Source organism: Microcaecilia unicolor, chromosome 8, assembly GCF_901765095.1.
Source record: "Microcaecilia unicolor chromosome 8, aMicUni1.1, whole genome shotgun sequence".
Taxonomy (NCBI): domain Eukaryota; kingdom Metazoa; phylum Chordata; class Amphibia; order Gymnophiona; family Siphonopidae; genus Microcaecilia; species Microcaecilia unicolor.
This window is the reverse complement of record NC_044038.1, coordinates 76,014,095-76,031,244: the sequence shown is the minus strand read 5'-3', so window position 1 is coordinate 76,031,244 and position 17,150 is coordinate 76,014,095. Positions and strand designations below refer to the sequence as shown.

The 17,150-nt window shown below is 44.0% G+C and overlaps 1 protein-coding gene across 6 annotated transcripts in view; it reads left to right on the top strand.

Moving 5' to 3' along the window:
• LOC115475630 (ly6/PLAUR domain-containing protein 3-like) overlaps nt 1-17,150 on the top strand; it is a 268,277-nt gene that overhangs the window by 237,434 nt on the left and 13,693 nt on the right. For 4 of the 6 annotated variants that reach the window (XM_030211514.1, XM_030211513.1, XM_030211512.1 and 1 more), the window contains exons 2-4: nt 7,785-7,874; nt 10,897-11,028; nt 15,219-15,398. The exons of the other annotated variants lie outside the window; for them this stretch is intronic. In XM_030211514.1, coding sequence (XP_030067374.1) covers nt 7,796-7,874; nt 10,897-11,028; nt 15,219-15,398 — 391 coding nt within the window. In that variant the 5' untranslated portion in view covers nt 7,785-7,795. The remainder of the gene's footprint in view (nt 1-7,784; nt 7,875-10,896; nt 11,029-15,218; nt 15,399-17,150) is intronic. 6 annotated transcript variants of the gene reach the window in all.

Sequence of the window (17,150 nt, the reverse complement as noted above, 5' to 3'; positions counted from 1 at the left end):
GCTGGTTCTGGTGGGGGGATCCCTCTCTTGTTCACAGTTCCTTCCCATAATCTTAGACCATTGTATGTGAGCAGCGTGCAGTGCAGACAGGCTTTATTTTCTTAAGCTTTAGTTTCTTTTCTATAAAAATAAGCATATCTTGTTAATTCACATTAAAGCACAATATTAAGTTTCAGCTCCAGCGGGAGTTACCTATTATAAGGAGGCATTTTTAAAACTTCTTACCCAGTATTTTAGTTTCAACTCCAGTGGGAGTCACTTATCAGAAAAAAAAAGACATTTCTGAAATCCTTAAACAATAATATCTAGGTACATCTATTTCTCAAACATACTATAATCACAATAGAAGCTACATCTTTAAATCTTACTTATTGCAGAGAGACATTATTAAATCTTAAACATTCAAAAGAACAATAAAAGCTACATTTTAAATTCTTAACAGTGTTACAAAGGGTTAATAGCAAAACTTTTTCTATTTTCCTGTACAACCTATTCTAAAAATTAGCACCTGGATTTCCCTGCCATCTGCAGAGTGGGTCATGCTGTGGAGAAGTCCAGTCCAGGCTGGATGCGTCTCCTCATGTTTCTAGGAATTACATTGCAGGAAGAGCTGACAGAAAAATGTCAGTTTCTGGTCCAGTAGGACCTGCAGTTATAGGTTTCTGTTTATCTGGTGGCAAATTTCTCTTGTTATTGTTAGCTATCTGTAATATCTGCAAGGCTCCATGAGAGTTTAAAATGTCACATGTTTGCTGGCGGTTTTCAGTTGCTACATACTGAGGAGCTGATTTCTTTATTAGAGGTTCCCTTCTATGGGAGCTTAGATCAGAATGCAGCCCAGGTGGTACATCTGTGTGCTGAGAAGCTGAACATTTAACTGGAGGCTTACCTTCATGAGCATTTAAATTAGACTGCAGAACAGGTTGTGCATATATGTGCTGAGGTTTTGGATGCTGTGAGGGGGCCTGGGAACTAATGGTTCTAGTTGAACCTCCTGCTACGGGTGTGGACTGTGATACTGTTACCACAGCTGAAACATGCATGGCTGTAGCTGTATTTGGATCTGGAGGAGCACATGGGAGACCCATAATGGCTGACCCCTGCAAATGTGAATCCTGTACATGATCAATATTCTCATCTATATGTGGCGTCTGCAGTGTTAATTCCCTGATTAAATGCTTCAAGTCTGGAACCTGGCTGGCCTGCATCTCTAAAGCTAAAATTTGGGTCTGCATCTGATTTTCTTGGGCTACCTGCTGTTTGACTTGCTGTTTAAGAGAATCTACTTGATAACTTAAGCAACTAGTCATTGTGATTAAGAACTCCTTTTCATTCTCTATCTGCATACATTCTCTCTCTTTGGCTAGTAATTTCTCATTCAATTCTGCATGTTCCCTTAAGGCTTTCTTATATATGGTCCACATTAACCAAAGACAGGCAGAATCCCTCTTGCTCCCTTCCTTAATTGAATATAAATCACATTTTGTTTCAATATCAGAGGGGGTGGAAATATCATCAGTTACATTACGGGTCCAAGGATTAGGGCCAGAGGATTCTATGCATTGCTTAGGCAAAGTGGGGTTATCTATGTCCTTCTCAAAAGAAACTGCAAAATTGTTTTTTATTTTATGCCAGAGCATGCCTAAAGATTTGATTATGAAATACATAAAGTACATGAGTGCACAAGTACCTAAATAAGACCAAACATCCATCCAGCACAGCATTCTGAATACCTGAAAACCTTATCAATTTATCAGTCGGAAATTTAATTAATGAAACCTGATACTCAGTTCACTATAAAGCAGCAAAATACAAAAATATAATTTAAGAACAGTGCTATCTCATTCTATTCGCACAGAATACCTGCCCACGTTCTGCACCAATTAATATGTTACAAGAAATTATTTGTTTTGGGGAAAATAGCTCTAGAGCAACTCGCCACTGTTTATAATTTAAGAGCAGGCGCTGTATTTCTAAGTTTTAGGATATTAATTTCGCCACCAATCACCAAAGGTGATAATTGCAATAAATTAAATAAATTAAGTATATATAAAAGATACCATATACTCAGAACACAAGGAGACCATATTTTTAGCTTCAAAAAGGTTGATTTAATATACAATTGCACACGAGAGGTAGGTTTTAAAAGATCTTTACAGGTAATCTGTGCATAAAATAGAACAAAGTAGCAGGTAGGTTAACTTACAAGTCCTTGTTACAAGCATGCTGTGGTCCAGCTGATTGATGAGCACATGTTTCAGGAGCAAGGCATCAGCAGACCCCAAAGAGAGCAGCAGGTCCCAAGAGGAGGCAGGTTTCAAGAGGGCTTCTGCAGTGAATGGATCTGAGTTGCTTGCAGCTGAAGAGAAATCTGAGTTGCTGGCAGTTGATGAGAATCTGACTCTTGGGAAACATCTTGTCCTTTTATATCTTGCAAGCTGCATGAGGATATGCCATGTGGATCTTTATCCTGGTTTCCACATGACCCTTGGGCATTTGCAAAGCATTGTGGTATCTTGGTCTCATGTCTGCACACGACCCCTGAGTTGGTCTCATGTCTTATGACATCACGAGACTTACAGTCTGGATTTTCTTTTGATGTCCTGCTCAGTCTCTGGGGCAGATACACATTACAAGTCATTCCTTTCTGCACATGTCTGAAAGCTGATGGGAGGGGCAGGTATACCTTTGACAAGCAAATGTCCTGTTTATGCTTCCTCTGAGTTCTTTGTTTTATTCAGGTGCCCACCTTAGTCCATCTTTTGTTAGGTGGGAGGGCAGAGGAAGCTCTTTTGTGTTTGTAGTTAACTATCCCTGCTCTCAGAAGTTCCCAGAAAAAGGAATGGAGAGAGAGGGGCTTGAAATGAAACTATTCTCTCTGCTGCCGTGTCAAATATATATTTTTAAAAGATACACAAATATATTGGTGTATATATAATCCAGCAAATATGCTACATATTTCAGTAATAAACTGATACCATTACAGTTTTATGAATGAAGGAAGAACACAAAGCCTTGGCAAAGCAGTGGATCCACATGAACAAAACACACCTTGCCACACCAACATCAAGTTTTTAAGACGTTTCACCCTTGGGTTGCATCAGGGGTATTGCATCTCTGCACTAAACCCAAATGTAAAACATAGTATTAAATGATATATAAAATCATAAAATATCATTATCATTGTATCCCATATTAACAAATAGTAGTAACATCTCATATCTAAAACTATATGAAAAAGAACTATTGTTCACTTTCAAGTGTCCATATCTCTCTATATAAAACGCACCTCCAACATTCTGAAGCCTCCACAAGTCCCAATGTTCTAAATGCATGGTGGTGAAACCAGGAATTCGCCCATGAGTGGTGGCCCCGCCCCCCGCATCAGACGTCATGACGTCGAGGGCGGACCAATGACAACCAATCGCATCACGAACCCGTTACTAAGCGACGGAACGTGACATAAGACACATCGCGGAACAATGAAAACCAGCAGCACACAGTTGCTACGCGACGTCAACAGCAACGCTAAAAGGACCGTTTAGATCTCTGCTCTCCACACAAACAACGGACACGGAGGGCATAGGAGGGAAGGAAAAAAACCAGCACATACACACACACTCTCACTCTTAACTGGCTATAATGAACAACTGACCTGCCACTATCACAGGCACTGCTAGCACCTTTCTCTCTCACTCACACACAGAGGGGATGGAAGACAAGGAACAAATCGTTGGGTATGGAGGGGGCGACAGGGGAGATAAGGCAAGAACTGCCTCAAATGTTTGTGCTGTGCTATGTACAATTATAATGCTGTCTCTTCATTTTGACCCTACCCTTTCACACTCTCTTTCACACAGACACGCACACACTTACACTGTATCTCACACACACACACACCCACACACATATACACACTCTCTCACACAGACACACAAACACGCCTATGTCCTATGTGAAATTTCACTGCTGTCTCTTCATTTTCACCCTACCTGTGCACACTCTTCCACACAGAGACACACACACACTTTCTCTGTGTCACACACACACAGACACACATACATACATACTTCCTCTACAGCTACTTCTCCAGCTCAACATAGCAAATAATTTATTTTTAGTAAATTGCTAGAATATTGATTTGTTTTAGAGTTTGGTAGGCTGAGCCATGTTTAATACAGTAGCCCTAGAGACTCAGACCCTGGGTGCTTAATGTTTCCTTGTCTGTGCTCACCTCGCCTTCTGGTGGCCAGAACCGGTGGCTGCTATGAACTGTCACACGTTCCAGACTTCAGCATAGTCCGGTCCGGATCTTCCAGGCTGCCAGACTTGCTTTTCTGGTTTGTGCCTGAACAGCACCCGTAGCAGCCTTGTGATTCCTGCAGCTGTGAACTTCAGCTGCTGATGCGCCTTATTAGCCACCTGGAAACTTCTGTGTTTGCCTTTGCATCATCTAAGGTCCCTGGTATGTTGGGGTGCTCTGTGCCCTTCTGCCTAGTCCAGTTCTGGTCTGAGTTTCTTGCCTGTTTCTAGTTTGTTGTGTGTAGTTAGCTTTGGTTTTATTGTTTAGTCCCTAGCCTTGTTTCTGGTCTGCATTTCCTTGTGTCTGTGTTCCTCCCTGCTTGCCTAATGATCAAATCATCAACTACAACAGCTTTCCTAACCTTTCCCTCCCGGGCAGCACTTGGAGACGTATTCTCAGTGCAGGGGTGTGCTGGTAAATTTTTAACAGGCTCTTTCTCCAGACGTAGCCAGCTCTGCAGTTGGAATGGCCGGGGGGGAAGCAACACTTGCCTCTCTCTCCTCCCTCCCTTCATGTGGGCACGCTAGGCATACCTTTGCTGGCAGCCAATAAATGGATTGCCACCACTCCCAACGTCTTGCTCTGAGCAGCATGCTGGAACTTCTCTCACATGCTCGAGAAGTCCCAGCCTGCTGGCCAGAGCTGGAAACAAGGAGCGGGGAGCAGCAGTAGTCTATTTACTTGGCTGGCAGGGCTTAGCATCCCCACCAGCAAAGTAAAAGATAATTCAGCAGGGGGCCCAAGCCCACATTTTGGGAGCCAGTTGTTAAAGTAGCCACGGAGGGCCCTACTTTAACAACCGGCTCCCAAAATTCTTAAAAACTTAACAACCGGCTCTTGCGAGCCTGTGAGAGCCTGCTCCAGCACACCACTGCCTCAGTGTGAGAGGATAGTACATCCCATGATGGGCAGGTCCTGGCTACAGGAGTACTTCCTACTTCACCAGGGTGATGCTCTCCTTCTAGGAGACCTCCCCCCTCCAAGGTAGCACAGGGGCTACCAGACTGGAGGTGGGACTTCTCTACAACATCCCTGTAGGTCTCCTCTATGTACCTCTCTGACTCCCTCAGCTCCACCAAGTCTGCTACTCTAGCCTCAAGAGAACGGACATGTTCTCTGAGAGCTAGGAGCTCTTTGCATCGGGCACACATATATGACATCTCACCAACTGGGAGATAATCATACATGTGACACTCAATACAAAAGACTGGCTAGCACCCCTATCGCTGCTGGACTGCTGACTCCATATTAGTGTTTTTGAGTTTTTCAGTAATTTAAAACTTGCTACAGTATTAAGGATATTAGCCTAATATAAAAGTGTCTTTTAGTTTATATAGTATATTGTATGATTTATTTAGTGTTTCCTTCTTAGATGGTAATGTATTTAAAACTCTGTAAGAGCACTCTTTGCTTGTTACCCTAATTACAATAACTGACTATAAATGAAGAGTTGTCCTAGGGATGAGCAGGTGTTGGGGAGGGTGGGTGGGAAGTCTAAACTAGATCCTGCAGTGCCTCCTAGATTCTATCTGTTAATGCTGTGGTACAAAGTTTTTAAAACTAAGTGGAAAAGACTATGGAGATTAGTTGATAAAATTACTTTTTATATTTTTATTTTGCCTAGCACTAACCTACAATTCCTCCTTTAAACCCCAGTCTTTAAGTTCCCAAAGCACAAAGCAAAATAGCGTTCACTTACCAGAGAAATGTTCTCTTCTCTCGGAACTTCATAAATATGAGCCTAATATTTACACTCAGAACAACGTTCTGGTTTGTTTTCACAAGTGCACAGTGAAGCAGTTCTTACTGCAGAACCTTTGTGAGCATATATCTGGCAGACTTACCACAATTAGGGCTAAAGTCTATAAATATGGCGTCGAAAAATTGGCACCGAAAAGTACCAGCTTAAACGGTATTCTATAAGCCGCACCTAAAGTTTGCTGTGATTTATAGAATATACACTTAAGCAGAGAGTTGCACAATGAAAATGTGGTGCAAATGACAGCGCCTAAATTTAGATATGGAGCACAATTATTCTGTAATTACACACGTAACTTGAAACCACGCCACTGAAATGCCCATGACACTCCTGTTTCTATGCCCCCTTTTTTGGACCACGTAAATTTTAGGCGCAGATCCCGTGTCTAACTTTATGTTCGTTGGTCCCTGTTAAATTTAATTAGTGCCAATAATTGCATGTTAAAAAGCCAATTATTGACACTAATTGGCTTATTATTCTATTAAATTGCACTCACAACACAATTTTGGTGACCTTTATAGAATCAGGGGGTTAGGCCACAAGTTTTGAAATTTCCATGCCATTAGCTTACAGCATTGCTACAGTTTATTTTTCTGCTAATTTCATGGTAGAAACCACATGCTCAGCCATCAACATTCAGCTTTCTGCATTGGCCCATCTGTTGGCCCCCTCTGTTCTTCCGCATTTCACACACACTTTCTCCACTCCCTTGTTCAGATGTTCCAGACTATACAAACAAAAAACCATGGTTATGGTGGCTACAATATTTCACTGACAGTAATCACAGTTACACCTATACTCCATTGTCCTATGTGGACACTTCTGCCTTGTTACTTTTGTTAGTGTACCTGTGTGACACTTCTTCCTTGGTCGGGACTGGTGGTTGGGAGGCGGGGATAGTGCTGGGCAGACTTATACGGTCTGTGCCAGAGCCGGTGGTGGGAGGCGGGGCTGGTGGTTGGGAGGCAGGGATAGTGCTGGCCAGACTTTAATGGTCTGTGCCGGGGCTGGTGGTTGGGAGGCGGGGATAGTGCTGGGCAGACTTATACGGTCTGTGCCAGAGCCGGTGGTGGGAGGCGGGGCTGGTGGTTGGGAGGCAGGGATAGTGCTGGCCAGACTTTAATGGTCTGTGCCGGGGCTGGTGGTTGGGAGGCGGGGATAGTGCTGGGCAGACTTATACGGTCTGTGCCCTGAAGAACACAGGTACAAATCAAAGTAGGGTATAAACAAAAAGTAGCACACATGAGTTATCTTGTTGGGCAGATTGGATGGACCGTGCAGGTCTTTTTCTGCCGTCATCTACTATGTTACTATGTCTTTCCCCTCTCAAGTTTTCTCCTTGCAAACCTGAAGAAACTGGAGCTGGAAGTCAGCCTCAGTGGTGCTTCACCTACGTTCCCTCCCATGTCTTGCATTGTAAGAAACATGCTCCTCATTCCCTAATGTTCTCAGACGAGCTACTGTTCCACTGAGGTCTCTTCCTTCCTACTGTCAGTAAAAAACTGAAGAAATAAGGTGTTGATAACATCCGGACTCTTACAGGCAAATTTCCTATACATGCCTTCAGCAGCAGCAGCAGGTGGTAGTGGGTGGAGGTGTGTGGGGGGGGGGGGGGGGGGGGGGGGGGGGGGGAGAGGGAGGTGCAAAAGTGGCAAATGTGAATAAGTTAATTCCCAAAGTGTGGACCGATTGTTTTCTTACATTATCCAATTTCCATGGTAGAACTCTAAAGGATGGATCCAAGGATATATTCTCAGCATACCATCTGGGCTGCAGTGGCCAGCTTTCTCATGGCCGTGGTCCTCTTCCAAGGTAAGTTAGCCACATATACAGGGCCATGGTGCGTGCAAAGACATTGGCCTATGATAGTTTCTAAAAGGCAACATGAGGCAAAATGTGATTATTTGACTCCTCCATTCTTCCTAATGCATATTGGACCTAGTATGAAAGAAACAAGCAATACAACTCCCACAGTACAATGGATAGACGCCTGCAAACCAGCGATGGTGAAAGTAAGTCTACACCCAGGAATTAAGGGAGGAATTTGTTTTAATCCTTAGGGTATTTGTGTCTGTAGGCTTGCAAGCCTATTTTCAAAGGGAGACTCCCAGGTTTGAAAATTACCCCTTTATTATTTGTTTTAAGTTTGGAGAAAATTATTTAAGAAATTAAAATCCTGAGTTTGGAGGCCCCTTAAAAGCATCAAAATCTCTTTGAGCGGGCAATGACAGAATGGGCCCAAATGTGGAACAGGGGAAGAACCAGGGAAAAGACATGTTTTGTTCAAGAACGGACTTGATCAGACAAGGGCTTCTGGAGGAATAATCCTCTAAAACTATCCCAATGTATTTCTGTGGGAGAGACAATTGCAGCAGCTACAGAATTGGCTGACATTGACATCTAATGGCTAGATAAGTTATCACACTTGGATTCATTTTTTTTTCCAATCCAAAGGAATGTTGTAAAGAAATTATACATAGGGCTCAAAACTCTGTCAGACACAAACCCACAACCCCCCCCCCCCCCCCCCACACACACACCCTAGCAACACAGGCAACATAGACAAAAAACACAGGAAATCACTCAGAGAGGCAACACAAAACATATACATACAAGCAGAGGTGTGTTAAAGAATTTAGAGGGTCTTTTACAAAGGCTCGGTAGTGTTTTTAGCTCATGTTAATGATTAGCATGCGCTAAATGCTAGAGATGCCCATAGGAATGTATGGGTGTCTCTAGCATTTAGCGCACGCTTAGTTTTCGTGCACACTAAAAACGCTAGCGTATCTTTGTAAAAGGACCCCTCAATGAACTACACTGTGCATGCTTTTCCCACTTTTGGGAGGGTGCGATGTGCTAACTTCCAAAACTAACAAGTGAAGCCTGAAGTTTTCCATAAGAGTGAGCAGTGGATGGCCACAGAAAATCTTTTCCACTGCACTATCAGAAAGCAGCACAGTTATGAATGGAGGGAACCAGCCCAGTGCAATCCAAATCTGAGGACAGACTAGAGATGGGTTACTTATGGGGCTCATTTTCGAAAGACGTCCATCTTTCGACATAAATCGGAAGATGGACGTCCAAATCGGTATAATCGAAACCGGATTTAGGACGTCGCCAACTGCACTCAGTCACAAGGACGTCCAAGTTCAAGGGGGCGTATTGGAGGTGTAGTGAAGGCGGGACTTGGGAGTGCCTAACACTTGGACGTCCTTGACCCATTATCGAAAAAAAACGTCCCTGACGAACACTTGGATGTATTCACACGGACCTGTTTTTCTTGCGATTAAGGCACAAAAAGGTGCCCAAAATGACCTGATGACCACCGGAGAGAATCGGGGATGACCTCCTGTCACTCCCCCAGTGGTCATTAACCCCCTCCCACCCTCAAGAAAACATGTTTAAAAGTATGTTGTGCCAGCCTCAGATGTCATACTCAGGTCCATGACACTGCATGCAGGGCCATGGTGCAGTTTTAGTGGGTACTGCAGTGCACTTCAGACAGGTGGACCCAGGCCCATACCTGCCCTACCTGTTACATTTGAGGAGGGAACAGCGAGCTCTCCAAAATCCACCACAAACCCACTGTACCCACATCTAGGTGCCCCCTTTTATCCATAAGGTCTTTGGTAGTGGTGTACAGTTGTGGGTAGTGTTTTTTATTTTTGGGGGGGGGGGGTTGGGGGGGCTCAGCACACAAGGTAAGGGAGCTATGTACCTGGCAGCGATATATGAAGTCCACTGCAGTGCTCCCTACGGTGCCTGGTTGGTGTCCTGGCATGTCAGGGGGACCAGTGCATTAGAAATGCTGGCTCCTCCCACGACCAGATGGCTTGCATTCCCCTGAGTGCTACCTTTAATTTGTTTCAGAATTTGCCGGGCGGTGGCAGCAATTCACAGGTGCTGCCCTGCCACCAGCCCCACATTCTCTCTCTACTGCGTTGGTTTCGAAAATCGCCGAAAGAAATGTCCATATCTAGGGGCGGCAAAATTTAAGGCTTTGGACATCCATGACATTATTTTCGAAACGAAAGATGGTCGTCCGTCTTGTTTCGAAAATACGGGTTTCCCCGCCCCTGGATTTCACCGTTTTGCAAAGACATCCAAATCGCAACTTGGACGTCCCTTTCATAAATGTCCCTCTTAGCGTAATAGAGATGGGGAACAGCAATATTCCTATTAGTTTAATCCACACTCTGTTTCTTTGATTTGTTCTGATACACTGTGGTGACAATGAGATTTTAAAAACGTGTAAGGAGAAGCCAACCATGAATTTTACACTTCATGAACACTTGGGTCCCTTTTTAGTAAGGTGCGAAGGCGCCTACGTGCATCCAATGCACGTGAATTTGGAAGTACTGCCCGGCTACCGCAAGCGTCCGATAGGCGCGGCAGAAAATATTTTTTATTTTCTACTATGTGGTGCTAACCTGGTGGTAATCGGCAGTGTATGCACGCTGACAATTACCTCCCAGTTAATACATGAGACCTTACCACTAAGTCAATGGGTGGCGGTACAGTCTCAGGCCCAAAATGGACACGTGTCAGTTTTTTTTTTCTGCATGTCCATTTTTGGCCCAAAAAAGTCCTTTTTTGCAGGTGCGCTAATAAATGGACCTGCGCGCGTCCAATACACGCGTCTACACAAGCACAGGCCACTTTTCGGCGCACCTTAGTAAAAAGACCCCTTGGTCAGAATCTAAATATTTGCAAAAATATGTCCTGTAGGATTCATTGGAAGAATCCATGCACCAAATGTATGGAAGGAACTGACTTTTGGAGCTGAGTTTTCAGTCACTGCAGATTATAAAGAGTAAATCTTTTTTAATTTCAGTGGCTGGGAGTCTTGAGTGCTACAGCTGCATAGAGGAAGGGGACAACGGATGCTCTCCTGCTAATATTACCATAGTCCAGTGCGTTCTGCCTATGAATATCTGCATTGAGTACATGCAGACTGTCGGCACAGGTATGATAACTAGGGTGGAGAGGAGTAGAAGAAATATCATTGGGCCCTTTTACTAAGCCGTGTAAGGGCCTACGCGCACCCAACGCACGTCAGTTTGGAGTTACCGCCTAGCTACCGCATGGCCCATGTGGTAATTTAATTTTTGATGCGCAGCCTCTACGTGCGGTGAAAATCGGGTGGTAACTCCGAATTTGACGCACGTGGGCGATTACCGTACAGTTAATGCGAGAGACCTTACCACTAAGTCAATGGCTGGCAGTAAGGTCTCAGACCCAAAATGGACGCGTGCCAATTTTTATTTTGCCTCAGGTCCATTTTCGGCCCCCCTAAAAAAGGCCTTTTTTGCAGGTGCACTGAAAAATGGACCTGTGCGCGTCCAATACACGTGTCTACACCAGCGCAGGCCATTTTTCAGTGCACCTTCCTAAAAGGAGCCCTTAGCTAAAGTTGATTGTGGAGTAGGTTGTATTGAATGAAGTCTGGGAGGTGGCAGTGTACACAGTATAGAAAGAATCCTAACATTCATGATTCCATGATCCTAAGAGGGTAATTTTGTAAAACGTTGCCTAGATTGATATATTTTGGTCCTATTTTATTTTTTAAAATCTCTTTATTGATCAAGAGGCACATAGATCAATTGCATCCAGAAAATGTTCACAGCGAATTAATAATCAAAAGGTGAGTAGTGGAGTGCCTCAAGGATCGGTGCTGGGGCCAATTCTGTTCAATATATTTGTGAGTGACATTGCCGAAGGGTTAGAAGGTAAAGTTTGCCTATTTGCGGATGATACAAAGGTCTGTAACAGAGTGGACACCCTGGAGGGAGTGGAAAACATGAAAAAGGATCTCAGGAAGCTAGAAGAATGGTCTAAGGTTTGGCAATTAAAATTCAATGCGAAGAAATGCAAAGTGATGCACTTAGGGAATAGAAATCCACGGGAGACGTATGTGTTAGGCAGTGAGAGTCTGATAGGTACGGACGGGGAGAGGGATCTTGGGGTGATAGTATATGAGGATTTGAAGGCGACGAAACAGTGTGACAAGGCGGTGGCTGTAGCTAGAAGGTCGTTAGGCTGTATAGAGAGAGGTGTGACCAGCAGAAGAAAGGGGTTGCTGAGGCCCCACCTGGAGTATTGTGTTCAGTTTTGGAGGCCGTATCTTGCTAAGGATGTAAAAAGAATTGAAGCAGTGCAAAGAAAAGCTACGAGAATGGTATGGGATTTGTGTTAAAAGACGTATGAGGACCTAAACATGTATACTCTGGAGGAAAGGAGAAACGGGTGATATGATACAGACGTTCAAATATTTGAAAGGTATTAATCCGCAAATGAACCTTTTCCGGAGATGCGAAGGCGGTAGAACGAGAGGACATGAAATGAGATTGAAGGGGGGCAGACTCAAGAAAAATGTCAGGAAGTATTTTTTCATGGAGAGAGTAGTGGATGCTTGGAATGCCCTCCCGCGGGAGGTGGTGGAAATGAAAACGGTAACGGAACTCAAACATGCGTGGGATAAACAAAGGAATCCTGTTCAGAAGGAATGGCTCCTCAGGAGCTTAGCCGAGATTGGGTGGCAGAGCCGGTGGTGGGAGGCGGGACTGGTGGTTGGGAGGCGGGGATAGTGCTGGGCAGACTTTTATGATCTGTGCCCTGAAGAGGACAGGTACAAATCAAAGTAGGGTATAAACAAAAAGTAGCACATATGAGTTTATCTTGTTGGGCAGACTGGATGGATCGTGCAGGTCTTTTTCTGCCGTCATCTATTATGTTACTATCCACCTTATAATTGAAAGAGAAAAACGCCTAGATTTCAACCCAAATCGGGAGATAGACGTTTATCTCACAAAAACGAATAAATCGGTATAATGGAAAGCCGATTTTGGACGTTTTCAACTGCACTCCATCGCGGAAGCGTACAAAGTTGACGGGGGCGTGTCGGAGGCGTGGTGAAGGTGGAACTGGGGCATGGTTATCGGCCGAGGAGAGATGGACGCCTTTCGCCGATAATGGAAAAAAAGTATGCGTTTGTAGCTAGAATTTAGGGCACTTTTCCTGGACCCTGTTTTTTCCACGAATAAGGCCCCAAAAAGTGCCCTAAATGACCAGATTACCCCCAGAGGGAATCGGGGATGACCTCCCCTGACTCCCCCAGTGGTCACTAACCCCCTCCCACCATAAAAAATTATGTTTCACATCTTTTTATTTTCACCCTCAAATGTCATACCCGCCTCCCTGGCAGCAGTATGCAGGTCCCTGGAGCAGTTGTTAGGGGGTGCAGTGGACTTCAGGCAGGTGGACCCAGGCCCATCCCCCCCCCTACCTGTTACAATTGTGCTGCTTAATGCTTAGTCGTCCAACCCCCCCCAAACCCACTGTACCCACATGTAGGTACCCCCCCTTCACCCCTTAGGGCTATAGTAATGGTGTAGACTTGTAGGCAGTGGGTTTTGAGGGGGATTTGGGGGGCTCAACACACAAGGGAAGGGTGCTATGCACCTGGGAGCTCTTTTACCTTTTTTTTTGTTTTTGTAAAAGTGAGGGGGACCAGTGCACTACGAATCCTGGCCCCTCCCACGAACAAATGCCTTGGATTTATTCGTTTTTGAGCTGGGCGCTTTCATTTTCCATTATCACTGAAAAACAAACGCCCAGCTCACAAATTGTTGAATAAAACATGGACGTCTATTTTTTTTCGAAATACGGTTCGGTCCGCCCCTTCACGGACCCGTTCTCGGAGATAAAGGCCCATGGAGATAGACGTTTTAGTTCAATTATGCCCCTCCACGTGTGTCTGGAGTCTTTTTACCCACTACGGTAAAAAGGGCCCTGGAGTGTGAGAAAATCGTCCTCCACTGGTAGCGCAGGGCCCTTTTTCCTGTAGCTTGGTAAAGGGACCCCATAATCATTTGAACCTGGCTTGTGCAGCCCAGTCTGGCGTTCCTTGCTCTCTAGTCTTCCAGCAGAGACTGGATTGCACAATCCAGGTACAGTCATTATATTACATGTCTGTTACCATGTATGTATACACCTTAACGCAATACTATTTGTAATGCTGTTACCCGGAAATGCAACCACCATTACGGCAAATGTAAGCCACATTGAGCCTGCAAATTGGTGGGAAAATGTGAGAAACAAATGCTACAAATAATAAAAATAATAATAATAATTATTGCTATCTGAACGACATCCCAACAGTATCTGATACAGTAACCTTTCCAATGCATGAGACACTTCATATGACCCCTGATGCATGCAATCCACCAAAACCCGGTCTGTGCCGAGTCTTTGATTAAATACTGCTTCCTCAATTTAGAATTTTTGTCTCCTGTTTAAGGCCCAGTTGCACGTATTCTTACAATTTTATAAGAATTTTCCCCCGCATTCTATATATGACGACTAAAGTTATGTGTGCAATTTTGGATGTGCGGCCAAATTGCATACGTAATTTAATTGATTAACAAGCCAATCGGTGCTGATAATTGGCCACTAACAATTATTGGCACGAATTAGAATTTACGTGCAACACTTGCTAAGCATATTCTATAAAGTGGTGCACACAAATTCTACTGTGTGGCTCTCAAAAAGGGGGGCATGGGTGGGTCATGGGCATTCCTAAAATTTACGCACCCTGTTATAGAATATGCCCAATTCACGCCTAAGTTAGGTGTTGGCATTTACATCAGGTTTTATTTATTATTTTTATTTATTAGGATTTATTTACCACCTTTTTGAAGGAATTCACTCAAGGCGGTGTACAGTAATAATAGATCAAACATGAACAATAGGCAGTTACAGCAGTAAAAATATTCAAAAACAATACAAAGTATGGCATGGTATACTGTTTACAATGTCAACACAATACGTAATAGAACATTATAGGTGATAGTGAAGGGTAAAGCAGAGATTTCCTACTTTCTTACCCTTCTATATGTTAGAGTTCGAAAGTAAGGTGATTGATTTAAAGAAAGTTGCACATGAGGTCAGAGAGATGGTTAAATGTTATCTCAGCTAGGGTAGGAGTGGATAAACATGTTTTAGTTGGCATAAATGGCCACGATTAAATATAGTCGCAGGGATGGGCGCTACGTGTATTCTATAAACTGCGCCTTTAGAAAATTACATCCATAATGTATATATCTCTAATTGTATAATACATGGCACTCACTATCAGCTCTTTCCTTTCTATGCCAGGTTCCTTTATGGTGACAAGACGGAAGAAAGGCTGCAGTTTGGGATTAGAAGTTGGTATTGCTGGAAACACTACTAATGAGGCAATGTACCATATTAGTAATATCCAGGGCTGCAGCACCAATCTCTGCAACAATAAGCTGCCAAACTCCACAGTGACCATACCTCCACACAGTACCATGGGTAAGACATTCAGGGCCTGATGCACAAAGGCAGTCGTAAAATAGGACTGTTAGCGACTCGCTAACATCCAGCAATGCACAAAGGGGATCACATGCAAATGAGCTGCATGGATTCCCCTTTGTGCTTCGCTTGCTGTCAAATGCATTTGACAGCTCTGATGCACTGGACCTCCCTCAGACCTCACCCTGTTTAAAAAGTTTCTCTGGTGGTCCAGTGGACCCTGACTCCCCCATCTCTCCCCCAGATCTGCTTAGCCCTGCCCAGTACATCCCAGAATGTACTGGGCAGGGCCTGGAAGCCACCATTTTATTCCAAGCAGGCCCGAGGCGGGAAGGAGGAGCTATTGTTCCTGACCTCCTTGTAAAAGTAGAAGGAGGGGTGTGGGTGGGGTCGGGACCAGGAGGGCCATGGGGAGGGGGGTCAGGGTCCACTGGGCCTCCAGGAAAATTAAATAAAAAGATTTGTGTGTGTGTGTGTGGGGGGGGGGGGGGGGGGGGGGTGCCGGGTTCTATTGGACCACCAGGGAAATTAAAAAAAAATTCAAGGGGTGGGTGCACCGGGAGGTGAGAGGTAGGAAGCCCAGGCAGGCAGCCTTTGCATCTCCTGCTTCTATTTCTCTCTAGCAGCTCCAGATCAGCCATAAAATTTGCTCCTTAAATTATGGCTGCTCTGGAGCTGTGCACCCCTGGAATACACATTAGAATACTATTGAGCTCATTGTAATACATTTGCGTGGGGTTCTCAGTAGCTGCTAAAACGGATTTTCATGTATACTTGAAATATAAGATACAGGTGCTCCAAATTGTATGAGATAAAGGTATTTTGTCCCATCCATGCTGCCCATTTTCTAGTTTATCAATTCGAAGTTTCTCCCCAAAATACTGGAAATGTAGAGAAGGAGATGAAACCTAACAGCTTTACCTACTCTGATTCCTTTCAACAAAGAGTCAATATTGAAAAGTATTTTAATAGGGTGATTTTGTGTAGTGCTCACCAAATTACCACTACTGTCCGAGTAGCATGCCCACCCAGCGGTAATTTCAGAATTGGCGCGTGCTGCCTGATTAGCACAGGGTTAGTGCGGAAGCCCTTAATGCATACAAAATAGGTGGCAGTAAGGGCTGACACGGTAATGGCCACACGCTAATTGAGGAATTAGCATGTGGTCATTAAAGAACAAAATGGAAATGTGGCATTTTACAGCCTTCCTAAAAGTGGCTGCAGCGTACGGGTAAACCCATGTGCTAACAACAGCGCTGGCCACTTTTTAGCGTGGCTTAGTAAAAAGGCCCCTAAGCCTAGATTCTAATGTTCTTTAGTAAAATATTCTCTTAGTTTACCACATTGTTTATGAGATCTTTTTTTTTTTAACCTGGGTTTTCCTTTGTTTCAGGGTAATAGTGTTCAAATAGTGTGCCTTCTTGTTCATCAGTGTGCCATGATAGTGTAGATTATTGAGCAATAGGTTGCACTATTAAGTTATAGTGCACAAAATTTGAGCATATGTACACAAGCATCACCATACTGGGACAAACCTAAGGTTCATTAAGCCCAGCATCCTGTTTCCAACAGTGGCCAATCCAGGTTACAAGTACCTGGCAAGATCCCAAATGAGGAAAACAGAATTTATGCTGCTTATCTCAGGAAATCACAAAACAAAAAACATCCACACTGAAGAAATAACTAAACAAATATGATACCATTTATACTACCCCCCCCCCCCAAAAAAAAAAAAAATTATAATGCTGCATT